The sequence below is a fragment of the Vitis riparia genome, chromosome 19 (assembly GCF_004353265.1).
Source record: "Vitis riparia cultivar Riparia Gloire de Montpellier isolate 1030 chromosome 19, EGFV_Vit.rip_1.0, whole genome shotgun sequence".
Classification (NCBI taxonomy): Eukaryota; Viridiplantae; Streptophyta; class Magnoliopsida; order Vitales; family Vitaceae; genus Vitis; species Vitis riparia.
The window spans coordinates 223,868-238,467 of record NC_048449.1 but is presented as its reverse complement, the minus strand read 5'-3'; the positions used below and the strand labels follow the sequence as shown (position 1 = coordinate 238,467).

At 36.8% G+C, this 14,600-nt stretch overlaps 1 protein-coding gene across 1 annotated transcript; it reads right to left on the bottom strand.

Annotated features, from left to right (window-relative positions):
* Window positions 1–2,489: 2,489 nt before the first annotated feature.
* On the bottom strand, window positions 2,490–12,446 carry LOC117908779 (mitogen-activated protein kinase 19). Its single transcript, XM_034822509.1, has 10 exons — window positions 12,130–12,446; window positions 10,555–10,963; window positions 7,622–7,749; window positions 7,448–7,507; window positions 4,900–5,049; window positions 4,656–4,811; window positions 4,251–4,462; window positions 4,018–4,119; window positions 3,577–3,743; window positions 2,490–3,131 (listed from the first exon to the last, which is right to left on the bottom strand). Exons 1-10 carry the CDS (start codon window positions 12,151–12,153, stop codon window positions 2,743–2,745), a joined length of 1,797 nt encoding a protein of 598 aa, XP_034678400.1. The 5' UTR covers window positions 12,154–12,446; the 3' UTR covers window positions 2,490–2,742.
* Between the last annotated feature and the right edge of the window lie 2,154 nt (window positions 12,447–14,600).

Sequence of the window (14,600 nt, the reverse complement as noted above, 5' to 3'; positions counted from 1 at the left end):
GAATAGGAAATCGATCTTTAATCGTAGCTGCGTTTAGTGCTCTGTAATCAGTGCAAAACCTCCAAGTATCATCTTTCTTTTTCACCAAAAAGACAGGGGATGAATATGGACTAGTGCTTGGTCGGATGATCCCTACGTCCAGCATTGCCTGCACTTGTTTCTCAATTTCTGCCTTTTGAAAATACGCATACCGATATGGTCGAACGTTGATGGGTTGAGTTCCTTCCTTGAGAGGAATATGATGATCGATTTCTCGTAGTGGAGGCAGCTTAAAGGGCTCTTGAAAGACATCCTCAAATTCGCCTAAAATTTGCTGCATATCTGGTTGAGTGCCATCCCAGGAAGATCCTTCCACTGTTTGCACATATACAGTAAAAACCATGTGACCTTGTCGGTGCTCCTTTGCAATGGTCTCAAGTGAAGTAGCTTGAATGGGCCCTTGTATCCCTTGTAGTCTTCGTGCTTGATTTTCCCAATTGAAATCCATTGTTAGATACTGCCAGTTACAAACTACAGACCCAAGCATCTCCAACCATTGTATTCCCAACACCATGTCTAGTCCTGCTAACGGTAAGGAGTAACACGTAAGAGAGAATGGTATGCCTTGTAAATCTATCGGTACCTTCTCAAATCGCCCTTGACACAAGAGTCGTTCCCCATTGGCAACATGGACTGTGAAGGATTTCGTAGGAACTACTGGAAGCCGCAATGTTCTTGCCACTTTGTCGCTCAGGAAATTATGTGTAGATCCACTATCGATTAACACCATTATGGGTTGGGATTTGATAGTGGCAGCTACTCGCATGGTCCTTGGGGATGCCCATCCCGTCAAAGCATGTATAGAAACTTCAAGTTCATCTTCTCTGTTATCGCTTATTTCTCTGCCTCTTCTTCTTTATCCTGGACCTCATCGTGGCCTTCAATGAGCAGCAGTCTAGGTCCCTGGCATTTATGGCCTAGTGTGAATCGCTCGTTGCAGTTGAAACATAGCCCCTGAGCTCGTCATTTTTGCATTTCTTCCCAACCCAATCGTTTAGGAACTATTGATGTTCTTTGTTTGATCGAAGTGACGGCTGCCGCAGGACGATTTGGTGGGATTAGGCAAGCAAATCTCCTTTGTCGAGTAAGTTGTTCATCTCTGGTCCTAGCCAAACTGATGGCCTCTTTTAACGTTTTTGGCTTGAACATTCGTATCCCATCAGCTATCTCTGGTTTTAATCCACCCATGAAAGTTCCAACGAGAGCCTTTTGAGTCCACCCATGTACCCGATTGCCTAATTTCTCAAATTCTCTTTGGTAATCCCGAAGTGAACCACTTTGTTTTATATGTGAAAGAGCCTCATCAAAGTCTTCTCCATCAGTTGGACCGAATCGTGCCCACAACTCGTCGGCAAACATAGTCCAGGTTACGGTTCGATTTTCTTCCTTGTATGTCCGATTTAGCCATTGCCACCACTGGTTTGCTTCACATTCCATGTGGAAAGCTGCCAAGCTCACCTTTTGATCTTCAGGAGTTCTTTGAAATTCAAAGAACTGTGCTACTCTATTGAACCACTCCGTGGGATCATCCCCTGCAAATCGCGGAAACTCGATTTTGGTTCGAAGAGGGGGTATGTTCAGACGAGAACTTTCTGTTTCTTCATGTTGGTACTGAGGCGTGTGTCCCTGTTTCACTGAGTGCGAGGAATGCGAGGGTTGAGCTGCCTTTGAGGAGAGAACAACATCAGATAAAGCCTTTAAAGACTCTTCCAGCCGTTGCATACGATCGTTCATTCCAAGTCCAAGTCGCTGCACCTCATCCTGTAAGCCTCCCACTCCCTGCTCTAATATTTCAATACGCTCTTTGTTGGTTGTCATTGTGGCTCTGATACCAATGATAGGTCCCTGTCAGAACACAATGAAAAACACAGGATACTTGACTTTCTTTGGGTGAAAGACAACCACAAGTTTGAATAAAAATCTTCTTATCTTCTTCAGCTCCACATAAACTCTTTAAATAAGGTTTCTGCAAAACTGACTCCTAGACTTCAGCTATGCAAGACCATGACTTAGCTATTATTTAGGAAACGACTAACCACCTAACCACCTATGACTATGACCAAGCAATAAAACAAAATAAAACAAATTCAAGACAATCATTTAGAAAAGACCAATTCAATCCTAAGCTAAAAACTTGGGATTTTTCTTGGGAATCCTGGAGGACCTTCTCGGTGTATCATGTGATGATGCAAGAAGAAGTCATAAAAGCAAGAGGTAGGGACACGGTGAGTGTGGCTTATCAATTGTGTTCGACTTGATTCCTATGGAGCAAAATTAACATTCTTTCACTTGGGTTTTGCAAAACAGGAAGGCATATGGGCATCCTTTTCATAACTCCTTCAAGAGCCTTGACCTCTCTCTTCCAATTAATCTGCTCATCCTGTTTGCTACTGCTCCTAAAATTTAACCAGTCATCAAAACCATGTACATAGAAAGAAAAAGCTTGGAAATTTGGTTAAAAGAGGCTTCCTATCATTAAAAGTTAGAGAAACAATTATTCTGTCTCATACATTCAATGACATATAATTTATACAAATCCCATAGGGACGCAATCAGCAAACCAAATTGTGGGAGAACCCAACATCAACCTCACTCTCTTATGAGAAGAGGCATCCACAGCTTTTGTGCTCCATGATCCATTTGCTCCAAAGCATCCCTGCAATAGTAGCCCAAACTGTACAGCTCCAACATATCTGCATCCAGTTAATGTAGGGGATGTGATGCTGGTACTGCAACAGCAGGAGTGCCAATTGCACTAAACTGCGATTGTGCCTGCAACAGCTTTAGGTCAATTGCTATTCGCTGGTTTAATTGGTCTGCCTTGGGTTGCGCTTGGTATGGGTTGATGTTGATGTCAATGCCCGTGACTGGGGCAGGTTTGGTTGTCATGTTACTCTGAGGAGATGGCTGCTTGTCTTGTGAAGAATCCTTTAAAGCTTCTGTTGTTGACTTCTCTTGACTTATTGTATTCGTTCTAAAAATGCAATTTGGTGAGACAGATTGAGGGAGAGTTGCAATGCTTGTTAAGGTATCTTTGAGATTTCTTCCATTCTCGTAAGGTAGGACAGGCCCCACAACTCTACCTGGTTTTGCTGAAGAGAGAGACAACAGAAACAATTTAAATTGTTTGAATGGTGAGGAAAATGGAGCAGCGAAACATTAAAAATACTTGCATAAGCAAGCCCACTAGCAAAACAGCTAACTGCAAAAACGGATTACTGGACCATATTACACAGATATACCTAAAGAATCTTCAAATTTTCTGTGTCCCAAATCATTCCCACATGGGATAACAAAGACTGAATGAATACTCTCTTCAATGCTAGTTAAAACCTTGAAGCTCTTCCAAGATTTAAAAATAGAACCACAAAATCATAAAAGTTTTTCACAACTCTAATGTTTAACCTCATAATGCTTAATTTTTTGAGAGGAGAGACAACTCAACAAGCATGTTGCATATGAAATATATGACTTATAGAAAAATGCTGAGAAAAGTGAATGCTGATTGAACCAAATCAAAACAAAGGATACCCAGACCTGTTGGTACCCTTGGTGGTGGCCGAGATGCTTTCATTAGATTTCCCGAAATCGTACCAGTGACTCTGTAGTTCTTACAAGCCTCTTCTGCAATTTTCTGGTTCTCAAATGAGGTTAAATTTGGGTGCGCATTAAGAGTAGCTGTGCTTGAATGAACAACTGTAGACCTGCAATGATAAAAACATAATCATAAGGATTGTTTAAAAGGAAAGGTATGTACTAAGAGTGACGTTATGCCCTATGAATGACCAACTTTGAAAGATTTAAACCCTTCACAATTAACTTAAGTGAACTAATGAAAGAATACAAAAAAAAAGCTCACAGTGAATATCACAAGTGGGAATTTTTGCTCACTTTTTCTTTTTCATTTTCCCCTTTTTTCATGGTTTTGACTGTAGCCAGAATTGAACTGATGTAAAATTAACCTCTAAATTATCCTACCTTGGGAGGGAGACATGCTTCCTCTCCGGAGGAATCACTGGTCCACTTCTTCCACCATTTTCCTCAAAATGTGCAAAATGCTTTCGGAATTGGCCAATAGCACTGCATAGAAAAAATATGCTATAATTTCACACAGACAAGTGAAGGAGATAAAGGGTATGGAATTGATTTATCAAAACATAAAATAAGAATAAAAAAATAACTACACATGGTAGTGAAAAAGCATTTAGAACCTAGGATATAGAACATTTGTTTCTTCAGTTCTGTTAATGTAGTCTTTGAGTAACTGAGGATGGTATTCTAGTATCTCCCGAAAGATTAGTTCTTTAACATCTTCCTTTGTCACCCTTCGCCTCTCAAAGTCAAACTCTAACTTCGAGATTGACTGACAAGAAGGTTCTCTCTCAACTTTGGCCAGGCCCTTAAAGTAAGGATCAGCCAGTGCCTGGAAAAGCAAACAGAAAAGTGCCCATCCAAATTATTTTGATAGGACAGAATTCAGAAGTTCAGACATAAAACAGAAATATGCTTAACGTGCTCCTGTTAAGAGTATGAAGTAATAGGAAAGAAAAAAAAATGGCTTGCATCTTGAAGATAGCATGCATGGAGCAAGGAACTCAATAACATAGAGAACAGACCTCTTCAGCGGTAGGCCGGTCCATCGGATCAAATGCTAACAGTCTTTCTAATAGCCGTAGTGCCAAAGGATCTGCATTAGGAAATTTCTGTGCAAATGGCACAGGATGCTTTTTCCGCATCTCTGTCAAGTATTTTCTTGCCTTGTCATTTCGAACCTGCATCCATTTTAGAGGAAAGCCTTGATAAGCAAATTATAACTAGCATATCAAGAAGATACACAAAAGACTGAGCAATGAGTCATACTTTAGAAATCGCATCCAATGAAGGTGTCCCAAGAAGATCAGTCATCAAATCTAACTGATGAACGACACTTTTACCAGGAAACAGTGGTTTCCCAGTCAATACCTCAGCAAAAATGCAGCCAATACTCCAAATATCAATTGCGGGTGTATACTGCAACAATTGCAACACAAGTTAGTCTATCATATTTTAATTAGAAAGTTACCCACAATTAAACCGCTCCAGAGAAACGGACATCAGACCTGACACAATTACCTGAATGAGAGATATTTCAACTTCCAGGAGAGTTCAATATCCTCCCTGAACAAGAATTATTTTAATCTAGGCATTACTACTGACTTTAAAAGCACTCAATAAGACATTCTATACAGAAATAAATTAGCTGTCTTAGAATTCAAGCCATAACACAAATCAGGTATTTTACTAGAATTGAAAAAAAAAGAAAAATCACACTGCAATCATACTGGACCAGAGAAACCTAGTATAGTTAACTGAATGGTGTATTTCAACTACCAGGAGAGTTCAACGATCCTCCCTTACCAAAAGTAATTTAATACAGACTTTCCTGTCAAACACTCACATCCTAAACTGAAATAAATCTGCTGTTTCAACATTCAGGCAACAGCTCATCAACGAGAAACCTTTTCCGTCGCTTTTAGGTAAAAATGTTTGCACCTTGTGTCATGGTAGATAAAGATAAAGGAACCAATGAAGCTCTAGTAAATAATTAAAATGTATTTCAATGGTCTAAGGCTGTGTTTGGCACAATTTGTTATAAAAGGGATCCTTCATGAAGATAGACTTCCAAGAAAGCACTTTACGAAATGGTCTCCATAAAGGAGGCCCGCTTTGGAGATGGCTAAAATCAATGTCTACATAAAATAAAATGAGATAAACTTAAAATAAAAAGTTCTTCATGACTGAAATATGCGATTCTTTCATGAGTTATCTTCTGGATAGAGAGACCTATCTAATTTTGTAGTTTCCACATAATTTTGAACTTTATTTAACATATTATTAAGCCAAATTCCAAGCATCAGAAGCCTTTTGACCCTATGGACAATTTAGTTATAGAAAAAGAGTGTACCTGAGATGAGGATGTTGAAACAGATCAGTGGCATTTCAAGAAGAATAAAATTGAAATTAACACATGAAAAAAAAGCATTGAATGGAATTTGAAAATATGATCAGCAAACAGTATTGTTCAGGCATCAACAGCGAAAGAAAACATATTTACCAGTGTTTTCAAGAAAAAGATGCAGCATAAGAAGATTAGGAAAGAAAAAAATTATCATGGTGACTCCTATATAGCTAAGGACTTAAAGATAATCATAGTAACTCCTACATAGCTGAGATAAGGACTTGTTGTGCTTAGTTTAGTTGAATCATAGTTAGTTAGCTACAGTAATCCCTGAGTGAGAACAAAGATGAAATCCATGATACTAAAATATGCTCCAAAAAAACTAGTATGGAATTGATAAACATATTCTTTCTTGATAAATAAATTGAAGGTAGCACCCATAACCTCACACATATGGTGCATGCTTTGATGTTGTGGGGATATTACTGGATTTTTTTAATTCTAATCCATCAACATGAGCACATACAATTATTTGAATTGAAGACATTATACAGACCATATTTGCCTGTAAAATTGAACTACTTTTGACTGATTGCTCTATATTTTTTTCTTCACCCAACAACTTTCCTATCACACAAAGCACAAAAACAAATGAAGAAACTTCAAATATTGTGGTAAGCAACTATACTGTCTTGTTGATGTGCATGCACAGGATTAAGATTCGATAAAAAATGCTGAAAATATTTAAAGGAACTCTAATTGTGCAAATATTATAATGTAACCTACTGGTGAAAAACATTAAATATAGTTCTAGAACATGAAAATGAGATAAATCTGAATGAGTATAATGAGCTTCTTTTTATATCACTATGGGTTGGTGGTGGTGTGGTGGTGTGGTGTGGTGGAGTGGGTGGGAGGGTGGTTGTGGGATTGGAATCCTTGCATTCCTCTTTAATATCTTTTCTAATATATAGTGCAAAAAATTGAGAGCTAGAAAATGGGTTCATCTGATGTAAGACCCTCCCTGACAATATTAGGATATTCTCAATATGCATCCAAAGTCAAAGGAACTAAAATAACCTAAATATCATATAAGCCAATATTCTTAAAAACAATGGCCAACGCAAAATGAAATAGCAAATATGATTTTAGAAAATTTACAATAGACCCTAAAGGGAAGTCCATATATATATTATTATGGGCAAACAAAAATATTTAAACAGAACCATGATGAAAAAACATACAAATAAAATCTAGTAACAGGTCTGCTGAGGCAAAACCCATCAATTAAAGTTAAATGAACTTAGAAAGAGCTATGCATGTCCACCTTGCTTAAATAGGGGCATGTAACAAAGAAACCAACAAAAAAAGAGTACCAATCATTTTTATCTATGAAACCATAGACCACATGCCAATTATTTTCCATCGGATCTGAACACAAACAGGACGCATATGGTGGGAAAACCATACCTTAGAGAAGAATGACCCACACAGCTCCGGAGCCCTATACCATCTTGTAGCAACATAGTCCTGCAAGGTATATGATAAGCAACACTGAAAAGGATATAGTTTCACAAATACATAGAAAATAATAAGCATCTATAAATTGCATATGCAAAAAAGGCAATATCAATAACAACATACCGTCCAAAATATTGTTGTAGGGGTATCATTAAATGCAACTCTTGCTAATCCAAAATCACAAATTTTGAGCTTGCAATTTGCATTTGCCAATATATTCTTGGGTTTAAGATCTCGATGATACACATTTGCTGCAATAGAAAAACAAGAATTCAGAAAATCACCAATGAACAAACAAATAAGGAAAAGAAAAAGCCAGAAAAGGAAGGACATTAAATAGCCTGTATTAGGGCTAAATATGCTTGAATTGAAGGGGCGAAGAATTGAAAATGCCCTCATTGATGAAGCATGAGAACTAAAAAGATAGGTTGGAGGAGCCCTCTTTAGAGGAGGAGGCATTCGGGGCTCTAATGGACCTTAGAGGTGAGAAAGCTCCAGGACCGGATGGCTTTCCAATGGCTTTTTGGTAGCTTTCATGGGAGTTTGTGAAAGTTATAGTCATGGGTTTCTTTAGGGAGTTTCATGAGAATGGAAGATTTGTGAAGAGCTTAAATGCAACCTTTCTGGTGTTAATCCCAAAGAAAAGGAGGGAGGAGGGGGGGGGCGCAGAGGATTTAAGGGATTTTAGACCAATTAGTTTGGTGGGCGGTTTGTATAAATGGTTAGCTAAGGTGCTAGCCAATAGGCTAAAAAAGGTGGTTGGAAAAGTGATCTCAGAGGCTCAAAATGCTTGTGTGGAGGGTAGACAAATTCTGGATGCTTCTCTTATTGCTAATGAGGTCATCGACTCCATTTTGAAGAAGAACTATTGTGGCGTTTTATGCAAGCTTGATATAGAGAAAGCTTACGATCATGTGGACTGGACTTTTCTACTTTTGATTTTGCATAAGATGGGTTTTGGTGAAAGGTGAATTGGATGGATGAAATGGTGCATCTCTACAGCAAGCTTCTCTGTTTTGGTCAACGACACTCCAACTAGTTTCTTTCAGAGCTCTAGAGGCTTAAGACAAAGGGATCCCCTATCACCCTACTTATTTGTTGTGGCTATGGAGGTTCTCAGCTGTTTCATAAAAAAAACAGTCAGTGGGGGCTTTTTAAAGGGCTGCCAAGTGAGGGGTAAGGGTGGCGAAGGGGTGAATATTTCCCATTTATTATTTGCAGATGACATATCTAAGCCGATTGCTAATGTGGTTTGAGGCAATTTATGGGCTAAAAATAAATTTGGAGAAAAGTGAGTTAATTCCAGTGGGAGAAGTGAATGATATTGAGGAGTTGGCTCTTGAGACGGGTTCTAAGATGGGTAGGCTTGTATCCTCTTATCCAGGGCTCCCACTTGATCCTCTTTAAGTCCGTAGCGGTTTGAGATGGTGTGGAAGAGAGGTTTCGAAGAAAATTGGCCATGTGGAAGAGACAATACATATCCAAAGAAAGGAAGATTACTCTTATTCGAAGCACCCTGTCTAGTTTGCCCATTTACTTTATGTCCTTGTTGTGCATTCCAAGGCCGGTGAGGTTGAGATTAGAGCAGATTCAGAGGAGCTTTATTTGGGGTGAGAGGACTCTTGAGTGGAAAACACATCTAGTGTGGTGGGATACAGTTTGCCTTTACAAAAAGAAAAGGGGCTTGGGAGTGAAGAGTCTTACAATTCTCAATAAGGCTCTTCTAAGCAAATGGAGTTGGCGCTATGCTATTGAAAAAGAGGCCCTTTGGAAGTGCATTATCAGTGAGAAGTATGGGGAAGAAGAAGGGGGGTAGTGTTCTAAGGAGGTTACGGAGGGGCATGGTGTAGGTGTTTGGAACGCTGTAAGGAAGGAGTGGGGGCTTGTGAGTAGTAAAATATCCTTTGATGTAGGTAATGGACAAAGGGTCAAATTTCGGAAGGACAAGTGATGTGGGATTGATCCATTGTGAGACTCTTTTCCGTCTTTATTTTCCTTAGCATGTTCTAAGGATGCGTGGGTGGAGGATGTTTGGGATTTTCCTATCCTTGGGAAGGGGGGTTGAAGCCCTTCTTTTTCTAAACCCCTAAATGATTGGCAAGTGGGAAGTGCGGAGAGGTTTCTTTCTTGCTTGGATGGGATGACGGTGAACAAGGACAAGGAAGATAGGGTGTGTTGGATAAAGACTAAGGATGATTTACTATGAAGTCGCTCTATATGGATTTGGAACAGGGGACTTTGATTTCTTTTCCTTGGAGCAATATATGGAAGGTGTGGGTGCATCCTAGAGATAGCTTCTTCGCTTGGGAGGCGACTTGGGGAAAAGCCTTAACTTTGGATCAAGTCCAGAAAAGGGGGTGGTCTTTGGCGAATAGATGTTTTTTCTGTCGTGCTGAGGAAGAATCCATAGACCATCTCCTAGTCCATTGTATAAAGACGAGTCTTGTGGGAGCTATTGTTTGCCCTTTTTAAGGTGTCCTGGGTGCTACTTGAGTCAGTTAGAGAAACTCTTCTAGGATGGCATGGGTCGTTTGAGGACAAGAAGCGTAGGAAGGTGTGGAAAGCTGAACCTTTATGTTTGTTTTGGATAGTGTGGAATGCGAGAAATAGAATCGCCTTTGAAGGGGAAGAGCTCTCCATCCAAAGGCTAAAAAGTTCGTTTGTTTCTTATCTTTGGTCGGAAGCAAAGGGGCACTTAGATGATGTTCCTCTTAACTCTTTTTTGCTTTCTAGATTGGTTGGGTCATTGGTGAGGGCGGGCTGGTTGTATTTCTTTTTTTGTATATTGGTGTTTTTGTGGTGGAGGCTGGTGGTAGCTGTATACTTTTTGTATACCTTGGGCTGCTTTATTGGCAGCCCTTTTTAATATATTTCCCTTTTTATCTATCAAAAAAAAGATAGGTTGCAACAATGAAGGCAACAAATATGCTGCTAACAAGGATGACTGCCACATGTATTACCAAATAAATATAGGCATAAACCTGAATATATAGAAGAGACATTTACATGTATGTATATTTCATGGCATAAGCAAAATGCATACAGAGAAACATTACCTGTGTGCATATATTTTAAGGCGCGTAGCAGTTGGTAAAGGAAAAACTGTTGATGTTCACGAGTCAAATCATCATTAGCTTTGATCACTTGGTGAAGATCAGACTCCATAAGCTCAAAAACAACATATATGTCTTTGAACTCCCTACTTGACGGTGGCAACATGATGCGTTTGATTTCAACAATATCAGGATGACGTAAAAGCCTTAGCAACTTGATTTCACGCAGGATCCGAATAGCATCAGAAATGTGCTCGAAAATATCATTTATTTTCTTTATAGCCACCTTTTCCCCAGTGTGTGTGTCTATGGCAGAGCAAACAACTCCATAGCTTCCCTTCCCTACAACTTCAAGAATTTTATACCGATTGGCCTCACCATACCCAGTGAAGAAGTCCTTCTCTTTTAGGCCCTGTAGATTTTAGAAAACGAAAATAAAAAAGGAAATTCAGATCCATGGATGCCCATAACTCACTAAAGGTAGGCCAATGAAAACATATTAAAAATACACACACACATATAAAAATATATGCAACAATTGACTTATTAACAAGATCAAGAATAAATTTAACTAAATTCGTCTTATAGTGAGAATCCACGTAATTCCACACCGACAAAATTAGTTGATACTGAAAGAAAGTCCAAACCAGACTAATTTAATCACTTAAGAAAACAAAGTAAAAGCCTAGTAGTGTCCAAACTTTGAACTGTACCAACCAAGAAAAAATCAGTAATCAGTTCATTGTTTCATCACCATCACACCCGAAAAAAAGGTTAAATTCTTGCTCTCACACTGTACCAAAGCTAAGAAAGTCCATCAGGAAATTGAAGGAACATATGAATCTATAAAAGCTTTCACCTTAGGGAACAGAACTTGGTTCTAAATAAAGGTCATTAGCAAGCAATTTGCAATAGTGCAGCATCAAACATCAGAATCTAAGAGACTAGATTCTTTTCTTGGATATGAATTCTAACAAAACCAGTAACAAGATACAGTCCAATTTTCAAGTAAAGAATGCTACATCGGAGGGGAAAAAAACCAAATTATAATCATAAGCATTTGTTATTGTAACCAAATTATGATTTCAAGCACTCATTGAAACCTCAGAAATGGAAAAAAGGTCAAATTAAAGCTTAATTGTATTAAACATCTTAGAACCAGAAGATCAATCTTTACTGCAAAAACTAAGGCAAAACACAATAATCTCAACCATTGAACCAAAAACAAAATAGTTGAGTCCTTCACAGCTAACAAAAGAACCAAAAAATAAAAAATAAAAAAAAATCGTAAACCCCCTTTTGGTTGCTGAGAAAAACTTGGAAAGAAAAGAAAATTTCGACTGTTTATGTCTTATGTAGTTTGCAGTTCCCAAAAATTGAAAACTCCAACTCAACTATGCCAAATAGTTGAAACGATGTTTTTGCTTTCTCAAGAGTTCCCCAAGGAACGAAAAACCCAAGACTCAAAACTCCAATTCCTTTCTTTTCCTTCAATTTCTCAGCAAGCAAACTTAGCACAACAAGCTTAACCAGATCTTATGTTTCTTAAACTATGGCAAGATTCACAAAATCAGAAACCTTCTTTGGCAGATCTTTCTGCATCTTTCCACAACCAAAAAAAACTGAAACTCCTCCGCTCCCTCTTGTTGTTCTTCTTCTGATTCTGATCACAGCACAGCAGTGAATCTATAACAAAAATTTTATTAAAAAATATAAAGAAATTAATGCAAGAAAATCATCCACATTTATCCCTTCCCAAGAACAATTCCCTTTGAAGTCGTCACCAGATAAGAACCTCTCCCCTCCCAAATCACTTCACCTCAGCCCCACTTTCTAGGAATTTTCCCAGAAACCAAACAGACCTAATCACAGAAGGGAGAGAAAGAGTTCGATACGAAGTTTGTGCGGTGTGTGTCTCTTTAAATACGTATTTTTCCCTTTTTATTTTTTATTATATTATATTATATATTTTTATTTATTTTATATGCAGAAACTTGTTACGGAGGAACGCGGAACTAGCCGTGTTTTATGAATTCTAAATTCTTGGCTTTTTCATTTTTTATAATCCTACAAAATAATTTTTTATTTACACTATAATTAATTTTATTATAAAGTAATATAAGAGTTGGCTCTAAAAAGAATAAAAGCCAATGGAAAAAAAATTATTTCATGAGAAATGGAAAAAAATGAAAGATATGAAAAAAATTAATTTTAAAAATATAAAATATTATAAATATTTATTAAATATAAATAATTTTTATTATAAATTAAAAGAAGGATCCCAATTATCCAGATTTTGACTTATTTTAAAAGAAAAAAAAAATCTTTATCTATATCATCAATATCCGAAAATAGTCGGTTATATCTTAATCTCATTATTTATGTTGTTTCATTTTATCTTTTAAAGTATGATCTTAATTTTGAATGGTACAGCAAACTTTTGATTTTACACATTTGACTTATTGGAATTTAAAAAAGAAAAAGAAAAACTTTTGACCACCTCAATCCAATTGGATTTTACCATTAAGGAATAAAAAAAAATAAAAATTGCAAGTTGGTCCTTTTCCCCCCAAAGCAATAAACTTAATATAAATGTGAGTTTTATATGGCAGCTTGTGGTTGGGCATTTCCAAAGACTCCAACCCAACAAGCGTCCGAGCTCAAGGGTAGCTCACACGGACACGGTCACACCCACTCGATCCTCATCGTCATCTGGGCTTTTTCCAGGAATTCAAAAAATAATTTTATACCAAACTTTTGTGTGTACGAGAGAGAGATAGTAGGATTGAGAGGTACTATACCGCCCCTGCCAATTAGGTCATGTTGTTACTTGATTTTGTGGTCATATGTCTACGTCCACTTCACTTTTAAAGCCAAATATTGTAGTATTTATCACTTGGGAGTGGTGTCAATAAATATGGTTACCTAAGTCCAAAATCTTTTCTAAATTAGAGAGACAAAAAAATAAAAAATAAAAAATAAATGGGAGATTGTTGGTATGTCATAATCACTAAGGAAGTGGAATGTAATTGTCATTAGGCAGAAAACAAAGGCTTCACTATGTTATAAGAATTGCATTGACTCCTTGATCATTCAAATTTTGTCAAATTTTGTTGGATTTTGTGTTGTTATCCGTGTAAAAATATAAATTGATGAAATAAAATGTATCGGAGCATGATGTTTGGTTGATGATATTGAAAATTCGTTTGAGAGTGATTTAGATAAACATTTTTAGTGTATAATACTTGTATTATAAATATTTTTAATAATTTTAATTATCTTAGCTAAAAAATTATTTATCTTAAATGAGATTTTAACCATCTCATCTAGGGTAAATCAAACAAAAATTTTAATATTTGATATCGCAAAATTCCTATAAATCCATTGTAAGAGTTATTACTAGGATGATATGTGAAATGACCATCATTTTTTAATTTTCATACTTACAAAAATATGCTATGTGAAACTTCAAATTTATTCTTTATTTTTTATAAAATTATATTTCACAAATATAAAATCTACTCAAAATTAAAGTACTTCAAATCTCAAAGCTATGTTTGATTCCCATAAAGTAGCAAGGGAATAAAAAAAATACAAAATTGATTTTCTCATATTTGGTTTTACTGTAAAAAATATAAAATAAAATCAAATATAATTAAAATTAACTAAAATTTTATGCATTTTAAGTTTATTTAATTCTTATGCATTGGAGGAAATTAAATGAAATAAATTTAAAAAGTATAAAAATAATTTATTGGCTTCGAATTCATTTTCATGTTTTTTTTTTTTATTTTTCTTTCTTATTTTATCTCCCTCAACATAGTTTAAGAGAGATCTTTTGAAATTAAATTATATTTACTAATAATTATATTTTTATTATTTTTAGTAGGGTCCATTAAAGGAGATAGGTAGAGAGTAGAGAGTGGTCTCCCAGTTGTGGGGACTAAACAATGTTGTCCTGACCTTTTTAAGACACAAGGACCACAACTGAAGGACAATGGACTGTCCTCCATTCTCCATTTTACTATTTTCTTGAATCGAGAAAAAAC